Consider the following 17,575-nt stretch of genomic DNA (forward strand, 5'->3'; position numbering starts at 1 on the left):
TTCCTAAACAAAGCAGTGCGACTAGATTTGGGATTGACTTCTGATTTTTAACAGGAAACACGATTGATGATCAACTTTGGAGTTCTTCAGTATCATGGTTTAAAGGGACGAATGGTCTACTCCTATTTTCTATGTTTCTATGATGACACTGGAAAAAATGCTAGATAGAGTAGAAATTTGGATTCATGTATCAAGATAGTGGAAGCTTAATTCACTGCACATTAAATGTATAGAACCCTTAAGAGCATATGTACCCTTAGTAATCTCATCAGGACTTGCTTTTTTAAATGTGGATTAAATACTTGACTGAATCTTTTATCTTGGTCACCAAAGGACAGAGGTGAAATGATCTGTTAAGACCCAGTTGCTGAAGATTATTTGCTATTTATAAAGTGCCATAATGCATAGGCTTTTATATTATTTGTGTAGTCACTAGTGCTTGGTAAGAATTTGTGTTGCAAATAGTGTTTACATAATCAACTAATTTTGATTGCTAGCTTTGGAAGCTGACAGAAGTTTGGCTTTCATGTTCAGGTTGTTTTGTCCTTTTTACCATGTCCAGAATGGTAGTTGGTGCACTCACAATCACCATGGGGTTATAAACAAGTCCAAAAATTGTGCGTTTGTTCCATTATTCATTACTGCCTATTTAAAACTAGATCTGCTCTATGTTCTTATGTTCACTCATTCGCTGAAAATAATGTCTGTAGAATGATCTGGAGAACTGTAGCAGCACACACATGTAGAAACTTGAGTAAAAGAGACAATCATTGTGGGAGAAAGTACACTCAAGGTAAATTAGTTACCTCTCCTCTTGACGTCTCTCTTCCATCCTCCCCAGCCCATCAGTTTCTTTCTAAATCTTCCTTTTTCAAATGAAACTGAAATTGTAAGAATCGTTTCCCTCAGGAATCCTACAGGTGTCTCTTCTGATTGGGCACTTTGCAGTTAGGCGATAGAGTAAACCAATATGTGAAAAATATATTCCTGAATGTGAAAGCTACTATCTGGGTGTGGCCTTGTGCATTATAAGTGTTGCACTCCTTTCCTCCCCCATGCCCTCAACCTGAACATGTAACAAAAGTTTGTGTCCATCATGGACAGTGAAGCAATAGTTAAGCAAAGTGCATGTTACCTTTTAAACTTTGCAGTATAAACAATTCCAGCTCTTTCTTTAGGTCATTAATGTATAGTGAGGCAAACCGACGAGAAACCTTCACCTCTTGGCCGCATGTAGGCTACAGATGGGCTCAACCTGATCCGATGGCACAAGCAGGATTTTATCACCAAGTAAGCTCTCAATTACCCATTCCTAATATTGTAAAGTTATCTGTAGTCTTTGTTTGTTGCTTTTAATATATTTTGAATTATAATAAACAATTATTACAATTATATAAATATAAGCACTTTGGGATTTGGGACAAGCAGAGTATGATATAGGAAACAACAGTTAATTTTGTTGTCAGCCTTTCTGGTGTATTGTTTAACTTCATTTCATGAGAGGTGAGTGGTGAGTTCAGGTGAAGGAGAAGCCGAAATAACAAGATGACATATGCAAGAAACATTCGATGTGTTTCAACATTGGATCATGAATAAAAGTTGACTTTGCCATTGATTCATCTGTGGTTTGTGCCAAGTTAAGCAGTTAGGTTTTGTATCAGCTGCTGTAGTTACATTATGTCTTTTCACTAATGGAGGGGAAATAAATTGATTGGTGTTCTTGCTCTTGATTACTATTCAGTGAACTCGTAAAGCATTCTTTAATTTTGTCTCAAGCTTTTAGAAACTGAAGCAAACATTATCAAATAAGCTGACCAAACCCTTGTTTTGTTTTTTTAATTAGCCAGCCTCCTCTGGGGATGACCGGGCCATGTGTTTTACATGTAGTGTTTGCTTGGTGTGCTGGGAGCCCACAGATGAACCTTGGTAAGTAAACTATGTCATGTATATACTGAGTGGATAAATTCAAGATAGCTGGACTCATTACAGAATTAATAGAGTTCTTCCTATTCAGTAAGATTGTTGATGCCCTTGATGGAACCTACACAATATATTGGGGAAGAGAGATAGGTGGGAACCAGCAACTGATTACAATTTGTTCCTTGCTGTTAATTTTACAACCACATAATGGCATTAAGTTATCAATGACCAAACTTGTAGGCACTTGGCAGGTATTTTATGAAACGTTTTTATTATTGTGGTTTGCCCCTTTCTAAAAGAAAAATACGTACTATCTGTCATGATTTTTAATTTTATCTTGCATTAAAAAAGGGAAATAGATGTTTATTTCAAATCTACATTAATATTCCACATTGCTGCAGAATTTGTTGTTAACCTCATGGCTTTTAGGCTGCAATACTAATAAATAGAATGCTTTTATTGAGCCTTTGACTTTACAGCAGTTTAATCTAGTTCCATAAAATACCAATTGTGATATTATGAAGGTTTGCATCTGTAGTCTTGATAATTCTGAATGTTTTTTTATACAACGCAGGTCAGAACATGAACGGCATTCTCCTAACTGTCCATTTGTCAAGGGTGAACACACGCAAAATGTGCCACTATCAATAACATTGGCAACAAGTCCGGCACAGTTTCCCAATGTAGATGTCCCTGATCGAATAGCATGTATTGGCTTTGGAAGCTGTCCTCATTTCCTGGCTGCATCAACAAGGCGTGGGAAGATCTGTATATGGGATGTATCTAAAATGATGAAGGTATCATAATTATTTTACTGGGTGAATGCCTGAGTTTTAATTATCATTACATGTATCCTCCTCCTCAATGATATTTAGTGCAGAATTAAGGCCAGAGTTTATGCTCATGCTCGCTATCTCTCACTGTTTCTTGTGCACTCTATTGCTGTCTCGTGCACTCTGTCCGGCCACCATGAAAGAATAAAAAAAACTCAAGTTTATGCACTGGAGATCCTTTTTAACCATCACTTTTTCCCCTTTAAATGCAGGTTCATTTGAAATTTGACATCAATCCTTATGATGCAGCAATTTTGAGACAGATTTCTATACCTGAGGTAGAACATGGGCCAACTAGTGAATCCCGGAGGCCAACACTCTCATGGTTGGAAGATTCTTCCAGTTGTTCTGACATACCAAAATTAGAAGGTGACAGGTAATGAGCGAATTATAGTAAAAGTTTGAATTTTCTGGATTGGTACTTCAGTTTGACATTAATCCAATTGCTGGAAAATTTCATATTGAGGCTGATGATGTACGCCACTCATAGAACTGTGTTCTTTAAATATAGTGATGATCAGCTGGAAGATTCCGATAGTGAAGAGCATTCCAGAACTGATTCAGCAACAGGTATGATCAAAACTGGAAACTCACCCCTTCCCCATAATTACCATTTTCCATAACTTTTTTTTAATGCTGAATGTGCGGGATCTGTGTTGGTTACAGACTGGCTTATTTCAGTTTGTCAGAACTAATTGTTTTGAAAGCAGCCAGATTCTACACTAGTTTACTGAGTTGAGAATTGACTTTCTTATTAGGCAAAAGCACAATAAACAAGTTCTTTGGTCATAAACTTGAAACACTTTTTATCACTTCTGATGTAGGTTGGAAAGTCAAACAACAATCGTCATCACAACACATGCCCATTTCCTGGACCATCCCAAGATTAGCAGCCAACAATAAGGCCAATTAAAAGCAAATTACTGCGGATGCTAGAATCTGAAACCAAAAGAGAAAACGCTGGAAAAATCTCAGCAGGTCTGGCAGCATCTGTGAGAGAAAAGAGCTGGCCCTGTGTCAAAGCTCATCTCAGTATATCAGATCTAATTGTTTAGAAAGCAGCCAGATTCTACACTAGTTCCTGAGTACCATGATGATCTTGAGCTGGCTTTGTTAAAGGGTCAGCTGGACTCAACGTCAGCTCTTTTCTCTCCTCTCAGCTCCTGCTAGACCTGCTAAGATTTTCCAGCATTTTCTCTTAAGGCCAATTAAATGTAGTTTGCTCTCCATATAGAGAATTTACAGCTAGGTTTATTCCTTGAGCTAATGTGTCAGACAGGACTCTCTAGTAACATTCTTGCCCCAAAGTCAGAAGGTTGTGGCTTTGGGCTTCATTTCATAGACGTGGGCATAAAATGTAGGCCGACTCTGTGCTGCACTAAGGGCACTACTAAGACTCTGTTGACAGTGCCACCTTTGGGATAAGACATTTTAACAGAGGGCTCAACTTCCCCCACAGGTAGACATAGATTCCATGGCACTATTCAAAGTAGAATCAGGGAGTTTGATCTATTTTATCTGAACCAACACCTGAACCATTATCTGTGTATTTATCTCATTGCTGTTTGAGAGCTTCCAGTGTGAAAATTAGCTGCTCCATTTCCAGTTGTATTAATGTACAAGAAAGAAGGCAGCTAGTTCATCAATTCTACCACCACTTTTCTTCCAATTTCCTTCTCCATGAAATGAAAAATTAGCATTTGTTTTGAAGTTATACTTGATATATTTCACGTTGCAATTTTTTAAATGGTAAATCTTACTCAAAATGAGGTAATGAAGATAGTTGGTGGATATCTTACAGAGTAATAGGATATGTAATGCAAACTGCTTTCGTTGGTGAAATTGCATAATTTTCACTGTAGCGAGGCAAATGTCATCAAATTTAGTAACACATTTAAATGATGAAGTAATGTCTTTGGGCAGAATTATGATTGTGTTGTGTTATTAGACTAGATGTAAAGAAATCTAGCAGCATTAGCTGACGCTTTACAATATTAACATGAAAATCTTATTTTTATTAGGGCATACTTCTCAGAAGGATTGCAATATGGATGTCAGTATAGATGTGACCACACTGAGTATTCTCCAACAGCCTGAAAAGCGCCAGTGGGAAATAGTGGCAAATGTGCTTGAGGACACCGTTAAGGACCTCGAGGAATTGGGTGGCAACACATCAACTGTCAACAACAAAAGTGAAAAAGTTAAGGAAAAGCATGCAGAACAGCACAACATTCCCTTTCCGTGTTTATTAGCAGGAGTTTTATTATCTTACAAATCTGCCGCTGCCTCTCCTATTAGTAGTCAGTCACGGAGGTCTCTGGACTCTTTAAGCAGGACTCAAAGTGAAAGTGTGTCAGAGCAGGCGACCATGGACAATGAATCCTGCAGTTTGTCAGAACTGAGTTCGCCATTAGTAAGAAGGACCTTGCCTTTATTACTGCTTTATAGCATTAAAGAATCTGATGAAAAGGCAAGTAAAGTTTTTGCACAAATGAACAATCTTGTGAGTAAAAGTTTACATGATGAAGGTTTTACTGTTCCACAGATAATAGAAATGGAATTAGATAGCCAGGAACAACTCTTGTTGCAGGATCCGCCTATGACATACATTCAACAGTTTGCTGATGCTGCAGCCAACCTTGCCTCTGTAGACTCTGAAAAATGGAGTTCACTGGTTCCGAAACCTGGTGCCCTAGTCCATTGCCTGCGGCTGCCAAAGTTTGCTGAAGAGGAGAACCTCCATGTTGATTCTATCACACCCTGTGCTGACGGAATTCATCTTTTGATAGGACTGCGGACTTGTCCTGTTACACCTTTGAGTGCAATGAGTCAAGTAGAGGCCTTGAATAATTTAAATAAGTTGAACTCTGCACTGTGTAATAGAAGTAAAGGAGATTTAGAATCCAACCTTACCATAGGGATTAATGCAGATATTGGTTTCCTTCAGGAAGAGTCACCCACTGAAACAAAAACTCCACTTATAATCCAACCTGAGCAAAGAACTCTGAGTGGTGGTTATCTTCTGCTTTATAAGATGAATTACAGCACAAGGATAGTAACATTAGAAGAACAACCTGTTAAAATCCAGCATATCAAGGATCCACAGGACGCAGTTACCTCACTAATATTACTTCCACCGGATGTACTGGAAAATAGAGATGATGACTGCGAGGAAGTAATAGATGAAACGCCTTTGACTTCAAAAAATGGGATTTTGCGAGAAAAGAAATCTAATGCATCTAATCTGGGGCATTTAGTAGTCACTACTCAGGGAGGATTTATAAAAATTTTAGATCTCTCAAACTTTGAAACTCTGGCTAATGTGGAGCCACCTAGAAAAGAGAGCAGTAATGAGCTAGATCCTTTTATCTCCGTAGTGTACTGCTCTGGAACAGACAGACTTTGTGCTTGCACCGATGGTAAGAAAACTTCACCCAACTTTCGTCATTTAGAAAAGTGTAATTCTTTAAAAGCAAAGACTTCTTCTATTGACTTGAAATGTTTCTTTAATGGTAACTTTAAAAATGTTTTTGAGTGATCTTTTCCAGGATTGGGTATTGTGTTGTTCATAATAATCTAATTTAGTTAGACTGTGTTTGAAGTAACTGAATGTTCGTTGCACCAGCTTGCTAAGACTGTCGATGATACAAAGGAAAATGGGAGTGAATTGGGATTTTACATTTCTTTGAAGTTGACCAGTGCCCTGCAGTTTCTGTAATAGCACAAAATATCTTGATCTGTAATAACTTCATGGAGGCGAAAGTCCCGTCACTAAGTTACTTTATTTACACCAAACATCTGTACACAATCAGCTCTCCAGTTGCTTCCTGCTGAATGCAGGCTGGGAGTCTGATGCACCTGCTTTAAATAGGGAGCATGAGGCTCCCTGATTTTACCATCAATTAAGACTCAATAGGTATGTCTTTTCATACTCTAGCAATCCAAACTCATTAGCCTGGCTGAAGTCATCACAAGATCTATTTATTATTGCTGTTATCCTTGTAGACGCTGATAGCTTTTTAAAAAGATATTTGAATTACCAGTGACCAGTTTAAAGGAATCACATAATAAGAATTCAAGGTTTAAAACTTTTACTGTAATAAACTAAAATCAGCCTTGACTTATTACTTAGTAGACAACTAATACTCCAAACTGCAGAAAATGAATCCCTTATTAATATCTTAATGCCAGTCTAAAGTCACACCAGTTTCCAATGGGTTCATGTATCCCTGTTTGAGTCATAAAATCCAGCAACAATCAAAGATCCTCTCCCTCAGTCGTCTTGAGAATTTCTCAACTGACTTTCAGTGGGCCAATTCGGACGATTTCTTCTCCTGGCCTTGCCAGGGCAAATCTTCAGTGTCCTTGTATCGTCTTGGATTCCTTCTCTTTGACTAGTAACAAGCTTTCTCCAGCATTCTGTCAAGTAGTTAACAGTGAAAAAAGCCTTTCCCTCTGCAGATTACAGCAACTGCTATCCTCGTGCTCCCTGTCTCTCTGGGCAGTGTGGGACTTTTTCAGACTGCCTGGAAGTCCGTAAATCTCATTGTGTTGGAGAGACATAACAGGTGAAAATCATTGGTGAACCTTAAGGAACTAAAATCCAACAAATCCCTGGAGAATAATGACCTACACCATAGGGTTATGAAAGAGATGGCTACATAGGTGCTGGATACATCTGCTATGATTTTCCAAAGTTCCTTAGATTGGGGAATGGTCTCATCAACTTGGAAGTTGGCAAATGTAACACAGCTCTTCCAGAAAGGAGAGAAAGAGAAAACGGGGAACTACAAGCCACTTAACCTACCATAGTCATGGGAAAAATGCAGTGATTTTAATTCCTTATGGTTCACTAATGATTTTCACCCCTTATGTCTCTCCAACACAATGAGACTTTCAGGCAGTCTGATTGAAAAAGACTTATGAAAAACTTGAGTTTTTTTGTAGGGTAGATAAAGGTGAACCAGTAGATGTAATATGCCTGGATTACCAAAAGCCATTCTGAGGTGTCACACAAAAGGTATGATTTAAGTCGAGGATTTATGGAGTTGGGATAGTATATTAATATACATAGAGGATCGATCAATGGACAGGAAACAGGATGGACATAAACGGTGCATTTTCAGGTTGGCTGGCTGTGACTAGTGGAGTGTCACAAGAATGTAGTGCTAAGACCTCAGCATTTTAAAATCTGGATCAATGACTTAGATGAAGAAACAGTGTAATTTAAGCTTTCTGATGATGAAATGTTAGGTGGAAAGGTAAATTGTGAGAGGGATGTAGGCTGCAAAGAAATATAGACGGTTTAAGTGAATAGGCAGCAAGGTGGCAGATAGTGGGTGCAGGGGTGTGTGACGATATTCACTTTTTTCATAAGAATAGAAAAGTAGAATACTTTTTAAAAGATGTGAAACTTGTATTGAAGCTCAAAGAGATTTGGGTGTGCTTGGACCAGGAATGCAAGAAGCTAGTATATAGGTACAGCAAACGATTACAAAGGCAAATTTAATTACAAGGTATTTAAAATAGGAAGAAAGAAGTCTTGCTGCATTGTACAGGGTTTTGGTGAGACCACCTCTGGAAAACTGTGCACCTTCAGTCTTAATATTTAAGGATGGATGTACTTGCAATGGAGGTAATGTCCTATACAATTCCCACACAGGATGAATGCGATATGAAGCAAAATAAAAAAGATCAGCAATCCTAAAATGCTTATTTAGATTACCTTGCAGTTAAACTGGGCAGAGCATAGGACCTTGGTCTCTGAGTTGAGAGAGTCATACTGTGTTGAGGCTTAATGAGTTGGGTCTATGTTCTCTGAAGTTTAGAAGAGTGGCAAGTGATTTTATTGAAAGGCACAAATCTATACCCAAGCCTGTGCTACTTGAACTGGAGTGGTATGAATGTGCTGGATTTATTTCTTTTACTGTCCACATCTTTGCCTCCTCACACAGATGCGTGCACCCTCCCTGTCCTTCGCTTCTCTTGCAATGGAATTATATGGTCTTATTCTTGGATCATTCAGACACACCAGATAATACTCTAAATGACATTGCTAGTGATCTGGGAGCCATTCTTCCAGGTAGATAGGGAGGAATCAAAGCTTCAGACAATCACGATTGGCTGCAAACCAATTCTTCCCACCTCTGGGGAGTAGGGCTATATAACAATTAGCAGCCAGAGAGGCACAACTTTGCATGTTGCCTACTAGTTTCTTTGAAAGTGTATCACCAGTTGTGTGTAGATAAGTTAGGCACCCATGCATGCACAGTTCTTTTATCTGGTATGAATCAGTCATCATTTGTTCCATTAGCTTATTTTGGAATCTGTTATTGTTCTAAGAACAGTAGAAAGACAATTATCCCCTTTCCCATGTGGTGTATCTCCTGTATTTTTTTCTCAGACCATGTTCATTGCAGGGGATTGAAGGTCTCTGCCCCAGTTAAACTGATCTAAATAAGCATTTTAGGATTGCTGATCATTTTTTAAAATTTTGCTTCATATAGCATTCATCCTGTGTGGGAATTGCCCTGCCTCCAATAATCACCAACTTCCCACAGCTGCACAAAAAATCAGGAATTCTTTATGAAGAAGAATCGTATGCAGAGGCTTGTGTTTGACTTCTGTTTTACAGCCATCTTGGGCAGTGGTTGCATACAGTGTATGTTTCAGGGAGAACCAGTGGCATAGGGGTATTGCCATTGAACTAATAATCGAGAGATCCAGGATAATGCTCAGGGCACCGAGGGTCAAATCCCACTGTGGCAGATGGTGAAATGTGGACGTCTAATGACAACCACAAAACTGTTATTGATTGTCATAAAAAACCCATCTCGTTCACTAATGTCCTGTAGGAAAGGAAATCTGCCATCCATACCTGGTCTAACCTACATGTGACTCCAGATCCACAGCATGTGGTTGATCTTATAATGCCCTAACTATGTTAGAAAAAAATGTGGTTTGTATACACAAATTCAAACTAATAACAGATTTATTCTAGGAGTTTTTGCATGTACAGAGAATAAACAGCAGTCTGTGAAACACCCTAAAGACATCACCATCAAATCATGTGACTGGCTCTTAAAGCAACCATGAAATTAAAATTTTGTTCTATTCTCATAGAATCCCTAAGTGCAGGAAAGTGGCTACTTGACCCTTCGACCTGCACCGACACTCTGACAGAATATCTTAGTCAGGTCCTATTCCCATAACCCCATCTATTTATCCCACTAATCCCCCTAACCGAAACATTATGGGACACTAAAGGGCAATCTAGCAGGCCAATCCACCTAACCCGCGCATCTTTAGACGGTGGGAGAAAACCACAACACCCAGAGGAAATGCATGCAAACATGGGGAGAACGTGCAAACTCCACACAGTCACCTGAGGCTGGAATGAACCCGGGCCCCTGGCACTGAGCCAGTAGTGTTAACCACTGTATCATCATGCCATCTGTTGAAGATGATCACTAATGCATCCACTTTTTCTCAGGCCACTTCCTTAGTACTCTGGGATGTAAATTATCAGGCTGTGGGATTTATCGGCCTTCAATCCCATCAGTTTCCCCGACACTGTTTCTCTACTAACACTGATCTCTTTCAGTTCCTCCCTTTCATTAAACCCTGTGTTCCCCAACACTTCTGCCATCTTATTTGTGTCCTCCCTTTTGAGGACTGAATCAAAGTTGGTCAGCCATGTCTTTGTTCCCTATTAAAAATTCCCACTCCTTACTGTATGGGACCTATGTTTGCCTTCACCTCGTATGCCTATGAAAACTTTTACAGTCAGTTTTTATGTTCCCCACAAGCTTATACTCATTCTCCATTTTCCCTTCTTTAATCAGTCCCTTTGTTGAATTCTACTGCTCCCAATCCTCAGGTCCATTGTTTCCTCAGCCAGTTTGTACGACTGTCCCCTAATTTCCCTTGTGACCAATGGTTTGACCACCTTTCCAGTTTTATTTATGTACCAGACAGTAATAAACCATTGTTGTAGTTCACTCATGTACTCCTTGAATTTTTGTCATTGCCTATCCACAGTCATCCCTTTATGTAACATTTCCCAATCTATCATTGCCTATTCATGCTTCATATCATCGTAATTTATTTTATTAAGATTCAGGACCACAGACTCAGAATCAACTACATCACTGGCCGTCTTGATGAAAATTTCTATCATGTTATGGTCGCTCATCCCCAAGGGGTCTCTCATAACTAGATTGCCAATTATTCCTTTCTCGTTACCCAACATCCAGTCTAGAAAGGCCTACTCTCTAGTTGGTTCCTCAATCTATTGGTCCAGAAAACCATCCCATTTACAATATAGGAATTTCTCCTCTAATGTATTGTGACTAATTTGATTTGCACAAATTATTCCCAACCCTTCAGATTTGTTCTAATTAATCTATTTAATCCAATTAGTTTATTGTATCAAAGCTCAGGTCACAATTGGGAGTCACGTTAGGCACTCTTTGTTTCTGAGCCGCAATCTTTTAAATGGGTAGTAACTAAATAAAATCAATTAGCCATTCTCCTCAGTGTTGCATTGAATATTTAAGCTCCTCTTTTTACTATGATCAAATTTCTTTAATATTGGGTGGATCCAAACTCATCTGATCAGAGATATAAATCAAGGTGACACGAAATTTGTTGTGGTTGGGATTGTGTGCACACCATGGAAAGCTAGCTTTCTGATGCATAGATTGTTCAGTATTGACTTTAGATTCTGGTCATGTCACTGATTAGCCAGCCTCATATATGCAGCCTCATTTATGATTTGGATTTGTTGATTGGGAACTTCCTTTGATCATCAATCACTCTTCAATCCCATTCCATTTTCATGAAGAAAATAATGCTTCACTTCTTGACAAGTTAGCGTGTTAAGGTGTTAGCATGGATAGAGGATTGGTCCTCTAATAGGAGGCAGAGAGTTGGTATCAATGGGTGCTACTCTGGTGGTTGGTGACTAGTGGAGTGCCGCAGGGATCGGTGCTGGGGCCTCAGCTATTTACCATTTATATAGATGATCTGGAGGAGGGGACTGAGTGTAGGGTGACGAAATTTGCTGATGACACAAAGATGAGTGGAAAAGCAAATTGTGCGGAGGGTGTGGAAAGTCTGCAGAGGGATCTGGATAGGCTGAGCGAGTGGGCGAGGACCTGGCAGATGGAGTACAATGTTAGCAAGTGTGAGGTTATCCACTTTGGCAGGAATAATAGTAGGAGGGATTACTGTTTAAAGGGCGAAAAGCTGCAGCATGCTACGGTGCAGAGGGACCTGGGGGTCCTTGTGCATGAGTCGCAAAAACCCAGTCTGCAGGTGGTCAGGAAGGCGAATGGGATGCTGGCCTTTATAGCGAGGGGGATAGAATATAAAAGCAGGGAGGTCTTGCTGCAACTGTACAGGGCACTGGTGAGGCAGCAGCTGGAGTACTGTGTGCAGTTTTGGTCGCCGCACTTGCGCAAGGATATTTTGGCCTTGGAGGGAGTGCAGAGGAGGTTCACTAGGCTGATACCAGAGATGAGGGGGTTGGACTATGAAGAGAGACTAAATAGACTGGGTCTGTACTCGTTGGAGTTTAGAAGGATGAGGGGGGATCTTGTAGAGATGTCTAAGATAATGAAAGGGATGGATAGGGTAGAGGTAGAGAGATTCTTCCTGCTCAGAAAGGACAGCAGGACGAGAGGGCACAGCTTCAAGATAAGGGGGGAGCAGTTTAGAACGGAGTTGAGGAGGAACTTCTTCACTCAAAGGGTGGTGAATCTCTGGAATTCTCTGCCCATTGGGGGCTACCTCGCTAAATATATTTAAGACACGGGTAGATAGGTTTTTGGCAGACAAGGGAATTAAGGGTTATGGGGAGAAAGCGGGAAAGTGGAACTGATCCACTTCAGATCAGCCATGATCTTATTGAATGGCGGGGCAGGCTCGAGGGGCTAGATGGCCTACTCCTGCTCCTATTTCTTATGTTCTTAAGTTTCCTGTTCCATTGTTGAATAATCTTGCGTTTCTTCACATGAAAAGTCACCAATCTAAATATTCTAGATTCCTTCTAGCTGTTTTGCTTTTGATGTTGGTATTTAGCTTAGTATCATCAGTAGACTGTCTTGTTAGTATTCTGTTGAGTAGCAATGACCACAGAATCTGAAGGAAGTCTGAAGAAAGGTTGTACACACCTTACCAAACCAGATCTTTCATATCTGTTTTGTATATACTATCTGTGTCCTAGTTTTGAATCAATTTAGCTAGTTTCCAATTCATTCCATGTGCCTTAATTGTTTTTATTATGCAGAATACCATCAAAAATTTCCTGAAAGTGTTGTTTGGTTTGGTTTTATTTATAAAGTTGCCCATGTCTATGAAGCCTGTTTCACGAGAAATTAATTCCATTAGATTTGTGCAATGTGTTTGAAAGATTCTGGTTGGCCATTTATTGTCCAAATTATTGTGTCATTGATGACAATCATATTATTGCCTTCTGGAAGTTGTCCAGAGTCATGCATGGCTTGTCTCTTGATGCCACTCCTGACTTCCATCTGCTGCTGCTGTAGTTCCAGCAGATAAAATACTTCTACATACTCCATGTTGAAATTTCTTAGCTTATTTTTCAAGATCAGGAATTCCTTCTTTTCGTCAGTCAACATAATCTTCCAGAGTGGAAGATTAGGCTGGAGCTGGAAGTAATAATAATGGGTATGCAAAATAGGAACTTGAGTAGACTACATAGCTCATAAAGCCATTAATATGGTCATGGATAATCTCAGACTTCAACTTCACTTTGCTTCCCTTGCCCTACATCCCTTAATTCCCTTAAAGACCAAAAATCTATCAGCTGGGCCAGTCAACAGGTATTCGATGATGGAGCATCTGGAACCCATTGGGCTAGAGAATTCCCAAGATTCACAACCTTTTGAATAAAGAGTTTTCCCCTCGTCTCAGTTCTAAATAATCAGTTCATTATCCTGAAACTGCCCTCTTGTGTTAGATAACCTGACCAACAAAAGCAACCTCTGTGTCCATCCTAGGGAGAGAGAATAGTACAAATGTGACCTGACTCTGACTGTGACAGGGGGGCAGATAATGCCTTCACAAGTTCACAAGTAAATTTTCACAACAGCTTGAAACTTTTCCATAGGAAATAGAGGATACATCCCAAAACCTTCTGCATCATAAGACATAGGAGTAGAATTAGACCACTCGGCTCATTAAGTCTGCTCCGCCATTCAGTCGTGGCTGATATTTTTCTCCTGCCTTTTCCCCATAACCCCTGCTCCTCTTTTTCATCAACAATCAATCTATTTATGATCAGTTTTCCAGTGTCCTTAATTATAGAATTTGCTCTATTGATGAATATTAAAATATTTTTGTGCAATTGACTTCTACGCCCCTTTTAATGTAGGGAAAATGGTGTGTGGGTTGGAGGGATGGAATGGGTGTTTTACTGATGTGGAGAATTGGGCAGGTGACGGTGGGGTTGGAGAAAGAGGAGGAGAAGGCCACACCGGATTATGTAGCGCGAATAAGTGAGCAAATACCTCATTGCATCGGTTTGAGTTTACAATTTCCTTGCCAAGATTTGATAGATAGTCGAGTTCATTGTTGCTTGAAGCAATTTCAGGTACGAAAAGAATGAAAAAGTAGGTTTTGTTCATCAAAAAAAGATGCAATGCAAAATTAATAAAATAATACAACAGGCAATTTTGCATAAGAATTCTCCCTGTGAAAATGTTGGTAGCTATTTCGGATTGCAGGTAAGAGTCAGAATAATAGAAGTTGGATTATGGGCAATTTACGCACAGCAGTCTGTCATCCTGGGGTGAGATTGCCTAAAGTCGTATCAGATTGGATTCTTATTGCTACATTTCTTTTATTAACCCATGCTTGCATCCAAGAGACAATAGTATATTGTTCCAATCACGTAAACAGCTCAGTCCTTCAATAAATGTGAAAGTGGTTGGAACTGGTTATCATTGAAATTTTCAGTACAATGGAAAAGTTTAAATGACCATACTGTCATTGCTGTTTGGTCATATGCCTTTAGAAAAAAAGTCTTGCTCTAAGTTATAAAGTAGAAAATGGATGCCTTTGGATTTAATATGAATTACATAAGGAGGGGGTGGGTGGTCACATTTGTGGTTCACTTATAAAGGATCGTTTGGGCAATCTGAGACCATACAGAAGCTATTTTGTTAAATGCAGTATAGCTAAGGTATATTTTGCCAATATATAGTCAATGAGAAAATTGGTTTGCCTGGATATTGAATTGACTATAACTGGAGAAAATATAGGGAGGTCAGGCAGTATTTAGTAGTATCTGGAATTGAATTCCACCCCTCCTCCCCTCCCCCCACCCACCCCACCCACCCATGAAATGGTATGGAGCTTGAAGTTTTAAACTGAGCCTAGATAGTAATCAGTAGTTTTCATTTATGATTAAATATAATACAGCACGTGTTCAGTTTACCGCTCAAAAAATTATCTGGCTACCATCTGAAGGACTGTATTTGAAGGACATTTTGAAAATTGATAGTCATCAAGTATGTATTGATAATCATTATCATGATAGAGTGGACATTGGGTACACTGGAGAAATCCGATCAGACATTAATCCTTTAACAGATTTGCAGTACAATCTTGTTCAAAGTGTTCAAATAGGCTAACTGAGGAAGGGCATTGAATGCATCCATATAGTTGTCTACAGGCTGAACTAATTTGCTCCTCAGTTGGGAATTGGAACTGAGGAATGTGCTGTGATGAAATTATTTTTATCCAAGGTGGAGAACTTCATTTCCTTCAGATTGGAGGGACTGGTGAAGATGCAGATGAAACCGATATATTTGTCGACGGCAACCTTTCGAAAGGGACAGATCAGTTGTCTGAAGGAAGCAGATACACATCTAACCCATCTAGTCCTGGAATTACAGGTAAGAATTTTGATATTGGGCAAGTTGATCGGTGTTTACAGTTTGTGTCAATGGTTTGATAGAGCAGACGCAGCACGGATTTGTTAAGGGGAAGTTGTGTTTGACGAATTTATTGGATTTCTATGAGGATGTGACTAGTGCGGTAGACAGAGGGGAACCGGTGGATGTGGTGTTTCTCGATTTTCAAAAGGCGTTTGATAAGGTGCTGCACAAAATGTTGCTTCAGAAGGTTAGGGGGCATGGAGTTGGGGGTAAGATGTTAGCGTGGATAGAGGATTGGTTGTCTAATAGGAGACAGAGTTGGTATCAATGGGTGCTATTCTGATTGGTGGTTGGTGACTAGTGGAGTGCTGCAGGGATCGGTGCTGGGGCCTCAGCTATTTACCATTTATATAGATGATCTGGAGGAGGGGGCTGAGTGTAGGGTAACGAAATTTGCTGATGAGACAAAGATGAGTGGAAAAGCAAATTGTGCGGAGGGTGTGGAAAGTCTGCAGAGGGATCTGGATAGGCTGAGCGAGTGGGCGAGGACCTGGCAGATGGAGTACAATGTTAGCAAGTGTGAGGTTATCCATTTTGGCAGAAATAATAGTAGGAGGGATTACTATTTAAAGGGCGAAAAGCTGCAGCATGCTACGGTGCAGAGGGACCTGGGGGTCCTTGTGCATGAGTCAAAAAACCCAGTCTGCAGGTGATCAAGAAGGCAAATGGGATGCTGACCTTTATAGCGAGGGGGATAGAATATAAAAGCAGGGAGGTCTTGCTGCAACTGTACAGGGCACTGGTGAGGCAGCAGCTGGAGTACTGTGTGCAGTTTTGGTCGCCGCACTTGCGCAAGGATATTTTGGCCTTGGAGGAAGTGCAGAGGAGGTTCACCAGGCTGATACCAGAGATGAGGGGGTTGGACTATGAAGAGAGACTAAATAGACTGGGTCTGTACTCGTTGGAGTTTAGAAGGATGAGGGGGGATCTTATAGAGATGTATGAGATAATGAAAGGGATGGATAGGGTAGAGGTAGAGAGATTCTTCCTGCTCAGAAAGGACAGCAGGACTAGAGGGCAATGGCCTCAAGATAAGGGGGGAGCAGTTTAGAACGGAGTTGAGGAGGAACTTCTTCACTCAAAGGGTGGTGAACCTCTGGAATTTTCTGCCCGTTGAAGTGGTGGAGGCTACCTCACTAAATATATTTAAGTCACGGGAGATAGGTTTTTGACAGACAAGGGAATTAAGGGTTATGGGGAGAAAGCGGGAAAGTGGAACTGATCCACTTCAGATCAGTCATGACCTTATTGAATGGCGAGGCAGGCTCGAGGGGCTAGATGGCCTACTCCTGCTCCTATTTCTTATGTTCTTATGTTTATCTTGCTTCTTGTGTTGTGGGTAATGCATTAAGTTTGAGTCTTGTAGTAGAATTTTTTATTCCTTTCAGGGTGATACTTGGCCTATTTAAAGGGCGAAAGGGCTTAGTTACTAGTTATTCAGATAAGTGAAGTTATAAGGTAGGGAAGGAAGAAGAGAAATCAAGTCTGTGCTCTGCATTGTTGAATGACAGTCTTGACCAACATTTTCCCCTTGGTCAACACCATCAAAGACAGGTTAATTTGTTATTCCTGTCATAATTGTTTCTGGGAGCTTGCTGCCTTAAAATGACAATCATGTTTTCCCACAGAATTATCTGTGCACAAAGTAATTAATTGTATATGAACTGTGTTGAGGTGTTTAGAGGACATCAGAAGGATGCTCTTTTTAAAGTAAATTTCTACTCTTGTAAAAAGTGACCAAGTCGAGAAATGATTAGAATGGGCCCATTGTTTGGGAGGTCACAAGTGTGGAATGAATGGGTTCATTGGTTTCCAGGTTTTTTTAGCTGTAAACCTTTTGTAATAAAGGTTAGATGA

The 17,575-nt window shown here is 40.0% G+C and overlaps 1 protein-coding gene across 6 annotated transcripts in view; it reads left to right on the forward strand.

Moving 5' to 3' along the window:
• Positions 1–17,575, forward strand: part of birc6 (baculoviral IAP repeat containing 6) — a 232,795-nt gene that overhangs the window by 30,951 nt on the left and 184,269 nt on the right. For all 6 annotated transcript variants that reach the window (XM_080200712.1, XM_080200715.1, XM_080200714.1 and 3 more), the window contains exons 5-11: positions 1,179–1,290; positions 1,844–1,926; positions 2,495–2,717; positions 2,966–3,129; positions 3,265–3,323; positions 4,775–6,172; positions 15,527–15,676. In XM_080200712.1, coding sequence (XP_080056838.1) covers positions 1,179–1,290; positions 1,844–1,926; positions 2,495–2,717; positions 2,966–3,129; positions 3,265–3,323; positions 4,775–6,172; positions 15,527–15,676 — 2,189 coding nt within the window. The remainder of the gene's footprint in view (positions 1–1,178; positions 1,291–1,843; positions 1,927–2,494; positions 2,718–2,965; positions 3,130–3,264; positions 3,324–4,774; positions 6,173–15,526; positions 15,677–17,575) is intronic.

This window comes from Carcharhinus amblyrhynchos, chromosome 12 (genome assembly GCF_965287045.1).
Source record: "Carcharhinus amblyrhynchos chromosome 12, sCarAmb.v2.hapA, whole genome shotgun sequence".
Taxonomy (NCBI): domain Eukaryota; kingdom Metazoa; phylum Chordata; class Chondrichthyes; order Carcharhiniformes; family Carcharhinidae; genus Carcharhinus; species Carcharhinus amblyrhynchos.